Source organism: Chionomys nivalis, chromosome 21 (genome assembly GCF_950005125.1).
Source record: "Chionomys nivalis chromosome 21, mChiNiv1.1, whole genome shotgun sequence".
NCBI classification, from domain to species: Eukaryota; Metazoa; Chordata; class Mammalia; order Rodentia; family Cricetidae; genus Chionomys; species Chionomys nivalis.
Window position 1 is genome coordinate 32221421 of NC_080106.1, and position 15980 is coordinate 32237400.

The window sequence follows — 15980 nt, forward strand, 5'->3', positions numbered from 1 at the left end:
TGAGAGTAAAGGATTCTTCTCATCCTACAGTTTATAATCTACCTTTGAGGGAAGCAAAGGCAGGCGGTCAAGTCAGGAGGTTGATGCAGAAGCAGAAACCACAGAGGGGGAAAGGCTGCTTACTGCCTTGCTTCCTTTGACTTGAACTCAATCAGGTTTTTTTTTTTTTTTTTATGCAGCCCAGGGCCACCGGCCTAGGGGTGGCATCTCCTACAGTGGGCTGGGCCCTCCAACATCAATCAGCAAAGGAAAAACAAAACAAAACAAAACAAAACACCCTAGGCCGGTCTGATCCAGGCAGTCATCAGTTGAGGGTCTCTCCTAGAAGACTCTAGGTGTATCCAGTTGACTATAAGAACTAGCCAGCGCTTGGGCTAACAATTGTGTCTAGTTGACTATAAGGACGAGCCAGCATGTGGGTTAACATTCAGTTATAAATGATACCAAGAGAGACCACAGCCTTGCCCAGTTTTCTCCCATGGTAATATCTGGAAAAAGAGCTGATTACTACTTCTCTTTTTAAAATTTGAGATAGGATCTCACTAGCTGGTCTGCGATTGTAGACCAGACTGCCCTCAAACTTACAACAATTCGCTTCCCACCCTGGGAACATGGGTGTGTCCTGCCACACTCTACTAGAAAGCTTCTCCTATAGTTTTGTTTTTGTTTCCTCAACTGCATGCAGCTCAAAATGATCCTCATGCCGAAGTGGCATGTTTGGAATAAACTGCTACTTGCCCACAGGACGAGCATTCACAGCAATATGGGCAGGCTAAGCCGAACTCAGGAGTGAAGAGGCATCTGGGAGTTGCACAGAGAGGAGCCATCACACTGTCCCAGGACCCCAAAGACTTAGAGAAGGAGGTGGTGCCATGGAGCCCAGTGAATGCTACAGCGGGGACTGAGAGACAGACTCCTGGGAGCTAAAGCTGGAGATGGAGGAGCACAGACAGGTCTGCCTAAGCAGCATTGATGCAGGGACCAAAGCTCTGACCTTTCTGCCCTCCCATGTTCTGATCTGGCAGATCAGGGGACCTCAGGGACCACATCTGTCATGTCAGCTTCCCAGGGCACAGGCTGGGACAGAGGAGGGAGGGAATGGATCTGGAGAGGCAAGTGGGGATGGTACAACCAGAAACACAAGTTCAAAAGTAGCGAAGGAGCTTAAAAACAGTTCCTTCCCTGTGCGGCTGGCTGTGCTGGGGTTTGCAGCACCGATTCCATTTTAATGTGTTTCTCACTTTGCCTGGCATCTGAAAATTATTCAGACTTAAGCTATGAGTGCCTTAACATTGTGGACTCTAGCCTCACTAGGTCAAGAGCCCTTGGAAGCGGCTCACACGATACTTGAGAGAATGGGATATTGGGATGTATAACTTTCTAGGATGTGTCTGAGACTCTCCTATGAGAAGAGACCACCAGGAGTGTGGACAAAGGCATTGACATTTACCACAAGGTCCCTACTTGTCTGGCCCTACTAGACCTTCCTGGTTCTGATGGGTTTCTGAGGTGGGGGATGGGCACACCTAATGCCAGCATTGGTGGTATTTCCTTACCTGCTCTGTAGTGTGTCTGGGACCAGTGAACTAGGAAGGATCTGGGGTTGGCATTAGTTTCTTCATCTGGAAGGTAGAGGTGATAAAGTTGCTTATTTCACAGATTTGAGGTTAAGAGAGATAATGCAAGTAAGAACTTCAGCATTCAGGCATGTGGCTACTATTCTTATAGGCGCCCCCCCATCCACTGGTCACAGGTGACTGTTTTTCCTGTGACAAGCTGGTGATACTGAAACATATGCATCTCATGTCTTTTCTGACACGCATGTGTGAAGTGAGCTGAGAGAAGAGACTGACACCTTGTGGCTCATAGCAAACACATCATAGAGCTACCAAGACTTCTAGAAAGGGAGAGTGGGGGATGGGGAACCAGTGAGAGCTGCCTCTGAAGGGGAAGTGGGACAGCACAGAGACCTTGGCCCTGAAAACCTGCTCTGCTCCAGTGGTCTCCAGGCCTCTCTGCTTCCATGGATTGTGAACTCATCTTAAAGAGTATGGGGACGCTCCTAAAGGTCTGCTCCTTTACAGACAAGGCTATGTGGCGACGGGAATGGGAAGAGGAATGGGCTATCCCCAGATAATAGCCTCCGTCTTCATAGTATGTTATTTTAAGGGGAGATCAAGGCAGGAAGATTGCCGATATGCAAACTCAACTGGGCTATATAGTAAGACCCTATCTCAAATACCAAAGCAAAACACAAATCCCTGTCCAGCTGGCCCTCCTTGGAATGCACTCCGTGAATTTCAGCATCTTTCTCCAGCTCCATCAGGCCTTGTGAAGCCAGCTTTGCTGCTGTTGGAAGCCTCCTGTCTTGTAGAACCTCTCTCTGTGTCTCCTCTTAGCCTAAATCCCAAGTCCGTTTTTTATCCCTGCACACCGTCTAGTGTAGATACTTGTGCAAACTCAAGGTGAGGACCAGGAGAGGGAGCTGCCTATGGCCCTGTTCCCTTTCCCGTTATCAAGATCTTAAACTCTGGTTCTGGTCTAGCCTAGTAGAACTTGACTAGTTAAACTTGCTTTCCAAACCCAGGGCTGAAAAGAAAAGTGGTATAATCCCATCTGCTAAAAAGAAGAAAAGAAAAAAGATGCTGGATTTATTACCAGTCAGATAGCCCAGTCTCCTAGCTGTAATATTAGTGACTATTTCTGGAGCCCCTTTAAGCACCACACATTAGCTTAAGCATCATTTTGGCTTGCTTTCTTTTGCTGTGATAAAGACCATGACCAAAAACAGCTTGGGGAAGAGAGAGTTTATTTGGTTTTACATGTTCTGGGTCATAGTCATTGAGGGAAACCAGAACTCAAGGCAGGAACCTGGAGGCAGGCACTGAAGCAGAGGCCACGGAAGAATGCTGTTTACTGGCCAGCCCCCATGGTTTGCTCAGCCTACTTTTATATACCATTCAGGACCACCCACCCACGTCCTGATTATAGGACGTCATCGAGGGAAGTCAGGGCAGAAACTCAAGCAGGAGCAGTGACAGGAACCATAGAGGAGTGATGCCTACTGGCTTGCTCTCCATGGTTTGATCATCCTGTTTTTTATACAACCCAAGACCACCTGCCCAAGGGTGGGCACCATCCACTGTAGGCTGGGCCCCCACATATCAATCATTAAAATTCCCCCAATAGGCTTGCCTACAGGCCAATTTGACAGAGGTGATTGATTTCTCAACTGAGGTTCCTCTTCCCGGATGATTCTAGCTTGTTTCAAATGGACAAAAACGAAGAAAAAGCTAAGCAGGCCCAGATCTATTAGTTCATCTGAATCTCATGACACTCCTTACACAGGCACTGTTACCCATCCTCTTTTCCAGATGAGGATACTGGCACTCAAAGAAGTTCACAGCTGCAGCCTGTATGTGCGGACCTCTTAGGAGCCCCCAGGCTCTGGAGCCTGCCTGCCCGGGTTTGCCATAATCGTTTTGCACTTTACCAGTCACATGACTTTGGGCTTAAGTTACAAACCCTCTAAGACTCAGTTTCCTCCCTTTAAAACAGGGATGATGAAGTCCCTCCCTTCAAGAGAGGCCATGAGAACCAGAGACTTAAATAGTGTGTGCCACCACTTGGCAAACAGAGAAGAGTTAGTAAGAATGATTACTGGAGTCAGCCTTCGTGGGCCAGGCCTTCAATCCCAGCACTTGAGAGGCAGAGGTTGCAGGTATCTGTGAGTTTCTGGACAGCTAGACCTACATAGTGAGACCCTGTCTCAAAAAAACAAACGAATCAATCAAACAAACAAAAAGCACTTATACTGCTGGAACCTTCTCCCTGGAAGTTCCTCCAATGACTTTAAGTCTTTGCCTGAATGCCATTTTCTCATGGAGGTCTCTTCCCTATAGCCTTAACTAAGAATTGTGTTCCCTTCACATACCCTTCTCCCGACCTTCCTGGGGTGCCTACCCTCATGACTGTGCCTTTCTTGTTTTCTCTGACTACTGCGTTAATTCCAGGAGCAGAGAGATTAGTCTTTTCTTGTTCTTTATTGTCTGGAAGAGTTGTTGGGCACCCAACAGGCTCTCAAAAGTGCGTGTGCAACGAACGGCCGCAAATCTTCAGTTATGAACGTTTGAATTTAAAAAGTATACCAGTAGTTCACAAGCAATCCTCCATCCCCAACCATTTGTGCCTTAAAACAAGGTTGTTTCCTCTCACGTCTGCAGCCAGAAGTCTGAAATCAATATATTAATAAGAGAATGTCTCCGGCGAACATTCTAGGGAAGAATTCCAAGGGCTTGGAGCCTTCAGGCAGCTTCAGTTTCGAGTAGCATCTTCAATTGTTGCCTATGGCTCTTTCCGTCTTCTCTCTCTCTTAAAAGGACACATGTCATTAGAAATTAGGGGCCACTCTAATCCGGGATGACCTCATTTCAAGCTCTCTAAGTTACGTGTGTAAAACGACTGTTTTCCAAATAAAGTTACCTTTTGCCACTTAGCCGTGAGGCGTGGGCCAGAGACACAGCTCCACTCTGCCACCTGCAGTAGCCTGAGAACCTTTTTTCAAGCAAAAATGGGGTTATTGATTTCGTTGCAGACAAGAGTCCAGCGCCAGACAGTCTGAAGCAGCCCCGAAGTTTATTCAGATTTTGCTCAGCAAGATGGCCATACTCGTTTAGGACTTAGCTGAAGTATCTTTCTATAAAGGGAGTGTTGCCTCTCCGTAGCAAATGCTAATTGTGCTGGAATTCTTAGCTCTCAGCTAATCCTTAACAGGATTTGGGGGCCTGAAGTGATTTTTCTCTTCCTATGTCCCTGAACTTTGCATCTTTCTCTCCTGCCGTACATGCACCGCCTAAACCTAAACTATTTAAACATGAGTTGAAAACATTTTTATATTTTATTTCGGTGAGGATTGTTATTTTCAAGTTATATTGTCGTTTGTCTAAACATAACAACTAAAGCAAGGGACACAGTTGGCACTTCATTTTTTTTTTTTAAATATTGCGTCTTATCATGCGTGTGCGCCCCACGGCACGCACGTGGAGCTGGTTTTCTGCTTCGAACTCAGGTCACCGGGCTTGGCATCAAGCTTCACCCATGGAGTCACCCGCCGGCTGAGGCCATTAGTTCCTGAACGAATGACCCTCTGGAGCGGGGTCTACCGGGTGCAGCTTGGCTGATGTGCTGGAGAGAATCCTGGGGAGGCACTGACTCAGGCACCGGCACCCAAACACCAACGTGGGGTTGCATCTAAGACTAATTTACAGCATCGGCCCGAGTCCACCGAAAAAAAGCGCGCGGGTCAAGCCGGCACGACGCCACTGCGCAGTCGCAGGAGCTAGGAGAGGCCTGCGCAGCTCGGCAGTTGGGCGGGCTCGCGCAGGCGCAGAAGGAGAGGGCGACTCGGGTCTTGAATTTGCGCTCTCCGGGCGCGGGGGCCTGGGGCATTTAGCGGGTCCTGTGTGTCTGGTCATTGCACCCCTCACCCGCTGCCAGGCAACCGATCTGCACTGCGCCTGCATCGGGAGCCTGCCTTCAGCTCCCAGGTGCCGCCATCATGCTGCTGCCCGTGTTCACCCTGAAACTGCGCCACAAAATCAGCCCCCGCATGGTGGCCATAGGGCGATACGACGGGACTCACCCGTGCTTGGCGGCGGCCACCCAAGCGGGCAAGGTAACCGGTCCCACCCGAACACCGCCGGCATCCAGATCCCGCCCCTCACGCTGTCCCGCCCCCAGCACTCATTGCCTAGCAACCGGTCGCCGCTGTCCTTGGCCTCAGGCCTGTCACTCTAAGATTTCAGAGAACTGCTTCGAAGTAGTGACGTTTGTTATGGCCAGGTTCTTAGTGTTGGACAATATTGAGAACAGATCAGGAGCTTAGGGTAGAGAAGGCTCGAGGAGAAGGAGCTTGGCTAGTGATTGTTGACTCCAAATTCCTGCCCAGAGCATCTGCTTGGTGCATGGAGACTTTCATATTTGCCTCTTTACAGGGAGGGGGAGAGAGAGAGAGAGGAAAAAAGACTACACACAACCCAACGTTAAGTTCAGATTGTACTTTTAGTCCTTGATTACATACATTCAGATTTTCCTCCTTAACTCAAGTATTCACTAAACAGTTACTATGAGCCACATACTGGGATAGGTATCAGAGACACAGCGATAAAAGATCATTTAACAAATGTTTGGTATTTTTATCTGCTTCCTAAAAGTATTGCCCATCGCTGAATCCACAAAATCTAGCATGCAAGAAGTGTCAAATGCAAATATGTTTGTTAAATGACAAGGCAGATCAAGGCCCTGTGTATTGATGGAGGTGTGTACAAAATACAGACTATAGAGACCTCCAAAAATGCGACTTCTAACAGATACAAAGCCTTATGCATTAATCTTCTCAGCATCATTGCTACACGGCCAAAAATACTAGTGTAGTACAGGCGTAGTGGATTCTTGCTTTACTGGCCTCTAATTTCATAACCTTCAGTGTTGGACAAATAACAGTAACAATACGCTGTATGGGAAGTAGTCACTAATTGCTCACTGCTGTTATTCTCTTTTTGTTATTCCAACTCTACTGAAGTTCAAGTTAGTGTCTGGGATTGCTCCAGCAGAGAGTTCTGGAAAGGAAGCTGTATGCAGTAGTTTACACCTGTAATCCCAGTACGAGAGACTGAGGCAGGAGGATTGTCTCCAGTGTGAGATCAGCTTGGGCTACAGAGCGAGACCCAGTTTGAGAAAAGGAAAAAGGTCGTGGAAGTGAGATTGAAAGTATTTTGTCGGACCCAGCGTGGAATGAGTTTTCAAGGCACTTCCATGTATGTTGCATGCTACATTATATGCCATGCCTTGGGATATATAGCTGGAGTGTAATGATTCATTTAAGTAAGCTATGATTTCATTAACTGATATAATGAAGTAAAGTGGTGAGCATTGGGCCTGATATGTGATGCTGTAGGTAAGAGGCACTAACAAACCTGATATAGTGGTACATAGTTGTTACTCCAGCTACTCAGGAAGTTGGAACCATAAATTCAAAGCTAGCCTGGTGTCTTAGCTAGGGTTTCTATTGCTGCGACAAACGCCATGACCAAAAAACAAGCTGGGAACAAAGGGTTTATTTGGCCCACACTTCCACATTGCTGTTCATCACTGAAGGAAGTCAGGATAGGAACTCAAACAGGACAGCATCTCAGAGGCGGAGCTGATGCAGAGGTTATGGAGGTGAGCTGCTTACTGGCCTGCTTCCCATGGCTTGTTCAGTCCACCTTATCTTAGAGCCCAGGACCAACAGCCCAGGGATGGCACAACCCACCATGGACTGGACCCTCCCCCACTACTGATCATTAAATGAAAAAAAATGTGTTACAGCTGGATCTCATGGAGGCATTTCCTTAGCTGAGACTCCGTCCTTTCTGATGCCTCTAGCTTGTGTCAAGTTGACATGCAAAACCAACCGGTGCACCTGGGCTACTTAGGGAGACCTCGTCTCAAAATTAAAATTTAGAAAAGGGGAGAGGGTGGGAGATTGGATAAAAGTACCTACTGCTACATCTGATGACCTGGGTGTGTGTGGTGCTGCAATGTGTATGGAGGTCAGAGGAAGTCTCTGTGGGACTCACTTCTCTCTCACCATGTGGTCCTTGGATCGGATGCTGGGTTGGTGGCAAGCTCCCTTACTATTAAGCTATCTTGCTGCCCCCATATTTTTCTACAATATTATTTTTTCTTAAACTAATTTGTGTAGGTTAATGACTTACAAATAATGCTGTATTTGTACTAAAGGAATGGAATATTTAAAATTAAGGCCCAGGGATTTCCATTTTAGTGTTTTTCTTTCTTCAGTCATGATGATCTCTTTAAGTTGGTGGGGTTTTTTTTGTTTTGTTTTGTTTTGTTTTTAAGATAATAAAAATTCTCTCAGCGAGAGGGAGCTGGAGAGGTGGCTTGAGGGTTAATAATTTTACTGTTCTTGCTGAGGTTTGGAGTTTGGTTCCCAGTACCCACATCGTCAGCTTATAACCCCTCAACTCCAGCTTCAAGAGATCCAGTGCATTCTTTTGGCATCTGCAGGTGCCCATACACATTCTCATTAGTAAAAATAACGCCTTAGGCAATTTCTCAGTTACACCGTTGTGCTGCGTTCCTCCTTTCACTGCAGCTCTGTGGAAGCACAGCCATTCTGATATTTAAGATGCCCCACCCGTACCCGGTTCTCCATCACTGCCGTGTCACCGCACCTGAGACTTCATCCTCTGATGGAAGCTTCATTTTCTCAGGGGAAGCTCAGGGAAGTTAAATGATGTATGAAGTCACTCAGATGATCCAATTTATGATCTTCAAAACTGTTGAATTTCTGTATTTGGGACTTATTATATTTTACTATTTTTTAAATTTTTTATGATTTATTTAACTTTATTTTATGCGCATTGGTATAAAGGTGTTAAATCCCCTAGAACTAGATGTTCAGACGGTGTGAGCTGCCATGTGGGTGCTGGGAATTGAACCCAGGTCCTCTGGAAGAACAGTCAGTGCTCTTAACCATTGAGCCATCTCTCCATTGCCCGGAATTAATTTTATTTTAATTCTTGGTCTTAATAGTGGAGATTATGGAACAATTTCCAAGAATTTGATTTATATGATGAATTTTAAGCTCATAAAGCACATTAAACTCATGGACTATTTGAAGGGCTAGGAAGGGAATCTATGAGGGGGGGCTGGTGTGGAAGATGCTGCGGGAAGTGCTTTGCTGGTTCCTGTGATCAGGTGATGAATGACATCATCACTGAAGTTGGTATCAGCCTCCTGTGCTCAACACTAGCGATGGATGTGTCTACACCCTCAGCACCCTGCTGGTGGAGCTCATGTGCAGCCCTCATGAGCAACAGCTGGAGCCTGCCCTTTACTCTCATGGCAGGGCTGAGAGCCCCTGGACTTCCATAATTCACAGACTGGAAGTTGGCTACCCACAGAGCTGTGTATGAGTATCTTTTCTTTGTTTCTGAGACAGGGTCTCTCTAGGAGCCCTTGCTGTCCTGGATCTCACTCTGTAGACCAGGCTGACTGCAGACTCACAGAGATCCGCCTGCCTCTGCCTCCTGAGTGCTGGGATTAAAGGTGTGCGCCACCAGGCGGGGCCTTGCGTGATTATCATAAACTATAGATTAAGGTTACTCTTGTTACTGTTGGAGTCTACTGACTAATTTTTAAAAACATATGATGTGAATTTGGCTTTTTTGGATGTCTTAAGGGAATGTGACTTTTTTGTTTTTCAGGTTTTTATTCATAATCCTCACACACGGAGCCAGCATTTCAGTGCATCCAGAGTCTTCCAGAGCCCCCTGGAGTCTGATATTTCACTCCTCAACATTAACCAGACAGTCAGCTGCCTGACTGCAGGGGTCTTGAACCCTGAGCTTGGCTATGATACTCTTTTAGTGGGGTCACAGACCAATCTTTTGGCTTATGATATTTACAATAATTCAGATTTGTTCTACAGAGAGGCAAGTATATTCCCTTTAACCATCAAGTCCCCATTATCCATTAATTTCCATAGGTTTGTGTGTTTGTTCTTTTTTTTTTTTAATTTTTGTCAGACAAGAAGCTTTTTGTTGAATGTGGTTTTGGGCACTGAATTTAGAGCCTTGGGTGTGCATATCAGCTATGCCCATATCACGGGACCCCCAAACAAGACCACCACAGAGCTGGTATCCAATGCAAACACACTGTGGTTTATTGATTACAAGTTAGCTAACTCAGACCATAATCCGACATTCTGACACAGTGGGAGAGAGCAGCCTGAGCCTTCAGGGTGAGCAGGGTGGCACAACTCTGGGCATTTTGGGATTGGGTAAAAGTATACAGCTTTTGAATTCGTTGGTTGAGGTAGAGGGGTATAGGGGAATTTCAAAACAGTGACTGTCAGCAAACAAGAATGTTAAAACATCCAGTGTGTGTGTGTGTGTGTGTGTGTGTGTGTATGAGAGGGGGGGGGGGCGGGGGTGCTGAGATTAGGTCTCACTGTTGCCCAGGCTGCTCTTGAACTGCTTGTCTGCCGCTGAGTCCGGCTTTAGAGTCAGGGTGCAGCTGCAGAAGTGAAGATCGTGACCAGGGCTGGGCCTGTCTTTCTCTCTTGTGCTCTCTTCTCTTGTTCTCCCACCTACTTATTCTCTGCCTGCCAGATCCACCTATCCCTTTACTGCCTAACTATTGGTCATTCTGCTTTTTATTAGATCAGTCAGGTGCCTTGGGCAGGCAAAGTGAAGCAAATGCAACACATCTTTACATAATTAAACAAATACAGCATAAACCAATGTAACACATCTTTACATAGTTAAAATAATATTCCATACACATATATTTTTTTAAATCTTTTTAGGTTAGCATACAGTGTATTGGGTTTCATCCTGTATGTTCTCAATTATTCTCCTTCCCGCTCAGCCCTCCATCTGCCCTCCAATTGCTTCCCTTTATTTCTCAGTTAGTAGCCCATTCAGTTTTCTTTTTACATTTAATCTACTAGCCTTTCTAGTTCCTGCCTATTTCCTTTTTTGATAACCAAATTTTTGTTTATATATATATATATGTAATTTATGATATATTTACAAACATGCTCACACATATTTAAATGTTTCATGCTTAATGATTATATAATGCTAGGTGTGATGGTTCAAAATATTTCTATCTAAAGGGGGTAAATTTATTTCAGAACTTGGGCATTTAAAGGTGCATGTCTTGGTCGTTGGGAGATGACCAGCCCCCCAGAAGTCCTGGAGAGCCCTGGATTACCGGAACCATGTGTTATAGCCATTTAGTGTGGGAACTGGGCTCAGCATGTGCTGGGATCCCAGCTAGTTCTGCCCAGGTCACAGTGTGGGCCCAGGAGAAGCCTCGCTGCCCTCTGAGGAGACGAGGGCAAAGTCAGTTGAGCATCTAGAGGAAACTGATAACCTCACCCTCAGTGTGCCTGCACATTACTGTGTCCTGTCTTTCCTTCTTAGGTAGCAGACGGGGCAAATGCTATTGTGCTGGGGACGCTGGGAGACATAGCCCCCCCTCTTGCAATCATTGGTGGCAATTGTGCTCTTCAGGGCTTTGATCATGAAGGAAATGATCTCTTTTGGACGGTACGAAGAACTAAACGTTTTGGTACTCCTAAGCATTTTCACTTTTAGTTTTCTCTAGATTTTTTTTTAAACTACTGATCACACTGGATAATAGTTTCAAAGAAACAAATGGATTAATAGAGCTGGGAAGATGGCTCCATTGTCAGAGCACCCCCCTCAAGCAAGGAGACCTGAGGTCAGTTTTCAGAACCCACATGGAAATGTCGAGCTGGCTGCCTGCACCTGTATCTCAGCACTGAGGAGGTGGAGACAGGAGGATTCCTGGGGTTTACTGGACATCTAGTCTAATCCAGTTGGGAACTACAGGCCAGTGAGAGACCCTGTCTCTGAGGAAGTGGATAGAGTCCCTGAGGGAGACACCTGAGGTTGTTGTGACATCCCTAGGCATGCATGCACATTATATGTGTACCCATACCACACAAGCACGTAGAATATGCACACATGTGTACATACACACAAAAGACAATAATTTAAAAACAGGGTAATATGCATAGTATGTATATGGATAACATTGAAAACTCACTGTAAGCCTTCCCTTCATGAAGCTGGTATTTTGGATGAAATGAAAAGGATGATTTATTAATGAGTACTTGTTTTATTTTCAGGTGACTGGAGACAATGTTCACTCCCTGGCTTTGTGTGACTTTGATGGTGATGGGAAGACAGAGGTGTGAGGCCAAGCAGCTGAATACGTTTTCTTATGACATTAGCTCCTCATGGCTGTTTTTACATGCGCTAACTGGTCTCTCTCCCTAGCTTTTCCCCCTCCCCTTCCCCTTCTTTTCCCTCCTCATTCATCTCCGCTGTTCCTCCTCTTCCTCCTCTTACTGTCTATGTCTCTGAGACATTGGAGGAGGGAAGGCAAAAGTGTGTGAGACCTTCGTTATATTCATAATCTTATAAACTGCTTCCGATGCTTTGGAACCTTAAGTTACTTTCAATTTTGGCTGACAAGATGATTTCTTTTGACATTCTGATAAATCTATATTATATAAGGAATACCCCTAGAGCTCAGATCCTTGAGGAGTTTTATGTGTGGTGTCTCCTGGGCCCTAACTAGCCCACTTTCTGTGGACACGAGGCTCTGGTGTTTGAGACAGGGCCTTGCTGTGAGTGTACTATGTCCAAAACATAGACATAAATAGGTTTGTGTCATTCCACAATACCCGGAATCATTAAGTAGCAGTAAATACACAGGATGCCAAGGGTTTTGTTGGCAGCAGTTTTCAGGTGGCCCTGTTTTCCTTGCTAACCCTGGCTGAGGCAAAACAGACTTGTTTTACTCCAGTTGTAAGTGCTAGTGTTGCTTTTAGGTTACACATCGGCCCACACAGCGAAGCTATAAATCTCTCTGTGTTTGTGAATATGTAGGTTACAGTGTGGCTACAGGGACCTAAAGGCCTGAGAGGCAGGGGCACTAACCGATTTGAATAGTGGCCCTCACCTGGGGAACTGAGGCCAATGCAGGCTGCTATTGCTGTGCTGCCTGCTTGTCTGTCTGCCGCTGAGTCCTGCTTTAGAGTCGGTGCAGCTGCAGAAGTGAAGGTCATGACCAGGGCTGGGCAGTGAACAGGCAGATGGTAGATTGAGAAGTCTGCATCCATATCAGGGACTTAGCTAAGCTGAAGCCCCTCAGATAGTCAGGATCACGACAGGTCACTATGTGCCATAGCACTGATAAATGCTCAACTTTAGTGGGGTCCAGGTGAAGGAGCTGCACCCCTCCTTCAGTCTGATAGGTCCAATAAGCTCTCAGGCCTGGTTTTCCTGATGCTGTTTTAATACAGCACGTGCTCCCACAGACATCAGTAAAGTGGCAGCATTCTACTTCATGAAATAAGTCCCCTATCACCTGTGTGGCATGGATGGGTGCTCCTGAAAGGTGGGACATTCATGCGTTTACCAAGGGGTACATCCTCGGATGTCAAGGCAGTTCTGGAACAGTAGCAGGAGCACTCGTGTTCTCTCAGGAACACAGCTGAGCATGGCAGGCTTCCCTCGGCAGCAGGGGGCGCTGCTGACTTGGGGAAGAAGCTTGTCCTGGCAGGCTTGTCCTGCACTGTGGGATTAGCTGTGTAGAACCACCTTTCCTCTCCTGACCAATCAGTTACAGCCCCCTTGAGCACTGAGTTTCTAGCTGGCTGGAGCTGGAGGGCAGCAATAACTGCAGAGAAATGGCTTTTTTCTGTTTATGAAACACTGCTGTGTTTACATGTTAGACTATGTATGATCCTATGTCCCTCCCTTCCCTTTTTCAGCTCCTTGTTGGATCTGAAGATTTTGACATCCGAATTTTTAAAGAAGATGAGATTGTGGCAGAAATGACGGAAACAGAGGTAGGATCTGCTACCAGAGTGGTGACCTCAGGCTACCAGTGAGAGTGTTGAGCATCATCTCAGTCTGGGTGCAGAATGGTGACCTTGGACTAGGTGGGACAGCGATACACTCGGACACCGCAGAGGTCTCACAGCCCAGAGCCTTCAGGAGAAAAACTTGAGTTTTCTCTTATATATTCATCATCATCATTATTATTAATTTGAGACAAGTTCTGACTATGTAGTTCTGGCTGGCCTGGAATTTATTATGTAGACTAGACTGGTCTCAGACTTACCTGTGTCCGTGTGCTCCCATGCGCCACAGTTTTTGTTTGTCTCATGTAAGCCTGCCTGTTTCCTCCTCTTGAATGTTGGGATTACAGGTATGCACCACCATGCCTGGCCCAGACTTATTATAATGTAAAATTACACTTGTGGACAGAGAAGCAGAGGTGAGAAGTAAGTGCAAAAAGCAATAGTGTAAAGACGTGTGTCTCTAGAGGGACTGGGGGTCTCGTGCTTACGTGAGTTCTCCTAATGGTGAATCCTTGCTGTCACTGGATTTTTGTTGTTTTGTCTTCTGAGACAGATCTCACTCTGTAATAATGAAGGCTGGACCAGAACTCACTGTGTAGCCCAGGTTGACTTTGATCACGACAATTCTCCTGACTCAGCCTTCCAAGTGTTGAGATTACAGAGGTGAACCACCATGACTGACTTTTCTGAATATTTTAAAAAATTATTTTATGAATGTGGACATTTTGCCTATATGTAAGTCTGTGTATGCTGGCAGGCCAGAAGAGGGTGTTGGATATCCTGGAACTGGAGTTACAGATGGTTGTGAGCCACCATGTGGGTGCTGGGAATCAAATTTGGGTCCTCTGGAAAAGAGGCCAATGCCCTTAATCACTGGACCATCTCTCCAGCAGCTTATTAGATTCATTGAGGGATTTGTGGCCCTCCCTCAAAAAACCAGCTAGAGCATCGCTCACTGGCCTGCCAGGGCTGGGCTGTTAATGTCATGTCTCTCATACTAATTTGTGGTGAATCTTCCTGTTTGGTGGTCATCATCCGGGACTGTTGGATTTCTGGGTTTGTCATTAGCAGATGTGATGGCAGAGATCTTTGAAGTCCTAGAAAAGGAGAGTGGAACGTGGGATAGAGCCAAGGATCAGAGGGGACTGGTGCCTTCTCTGGTCCACAAAGGAAGAAGGGAAACCCTCACTAAGGACCTGCTGTCTTAGTTAGGGTCACTATTGCTGTGGTGAAGCACCATGATCAAAGCAGCCCCTGAGTCACAGTTCATGGAGAGAAGCCATGACAAGAGCTCAAGCAGGGCAGGAACCTGGAGGCAGGAGCTCCTCATGGCTTGCTCAGCCTGCTTTCTTTCTTTTTGAGCCAAAATTTTTATTTATTCATTTCTTGCACTTGAAGTACTCTTCGATGACATCCTTGGCCTGAGATTCTTTGCCATAGTCCTTCACCACTACACAACTGCAACCAACTACTTTCCGTGGCTTTCCCTCTCCATCAGTCTTACGGAGGTCTACCCATTCCCCGAGTTTCTTGTTGCCATCAGCCTTAATTAGGTTGATTTGGTGCTCAGCACAAAGGGCCTCCACCAACTTGACAGACATAGGCTCATCACAGTTGGATGCAAGCACACAGAGATGGGCTTGGCGTTTGTCTAAGGCTTTGGCAGCTTCGCGGATGCCACGTGCGAGGCGGTCTTCAGCACCTCTTGAAGAGCAGTGTTGACGTCCATTACACCTCCAGCAGCAATGCCTTCCTCGGCCATGGCAGTGGATTACGGGTGAGGCCGAATCTTGAACGCACCCGTGGCTCCGCCTCCGCACAACTCGGCGGTGGCAGGGGAAAAGCTCAGCCTGCTTTCTTATAGAACCCAGGACCACCAGCCCAGGGATGGATCACCCACAATGGGCTGGGCCCTCCCCTTTGATCAATAATCAAGAAAATGCTCTACAGGCTTGCCAACAGCCCCATCTTATGGAGGCATTTCCTCAGCTGAGGCTCCTCCTATCAGATGACTCTAGCTTGTGTCAAGTTGACATAAAGTAGCCAGCATTCACAGGATGTCTGGAGCTAACTTTATGAAAACAGACTGTAGAATTGCTCATTTGCAGCACCATTTTCCCATCCTTTGGTTTGCTGGTGGTGTCTACCCAGGTTTGACAGCACACACTACTAAGTACTGGAGGAGTGTGCTTTGAGCTAAGTACCCTGGATCCTACACAGTGCTTTGTATTCAGTTAAATGTGGAGAGCAAGGTGTGGGGGAAATTACATAGCCATTCCCTGCTTCGTACAACTTATCTCTTAATATCTTTGTATTGGGGCCAAGATTAGAAATATATCTGTAGGGCCAGAAATCATTAACCCTGTTCAGCATCACATTCTATCCAGTAAAGTGTGCTCAGTCCTTAGCCCTGTAATATTTTTGTGCGATGGACGCACCATATAAATTTGCATGTCTGAGTTTTTAGTTTGGAAAAGATTTTATATTCTTTTACCTCAAGCACACA

General features: G+C 46.3%; 1 protein-coding gene and 1 pseudogene across 2 annotated transcripts in view; one reads left to right on the forward strand and one right to left on the reverse strand.

Moving 5' to 3' along the window:
- Positions 1–5390: 5390 nt before the first annotated feature.
- The window catches only part of Bbs2 (Bardet-Biedl syndrome 2), a 29511-nt gene continuing 18921 nt past the window's right edge, over positions 5391–15980 (forward strand). The window contains exons 1-5 of one of the 2 annotated variants that reach the window (XM_057753264.1): positions 5391–5674; positions 9273–9504; positions 11002–11123; positions 11729–11791; positions 13382–13459. In XM_057753264.1, coding sequence (XP_057609247.1) covers positions 5558–5674; positions 9273–9504; positions 11002–11123; positions 11729–11791; positions 13382–13459 — 612 coding nt within the window. In that variant the 5' untranslated portion in view covers positions 5391–5557. The remainder of the gene's footprint in view (positions 5675–9272; positions 9505–11001; positions 11124–11728; positions 11792–13381; positions 13460–15980) is intronic. The other variant, XM_057753265.1, reaches the window with a different exon arrangement.
- LOC130863337 (40S ribosomal protein S12-like) lies at positions 14840–15236 on the reverse strand (annotated as a pseudogene).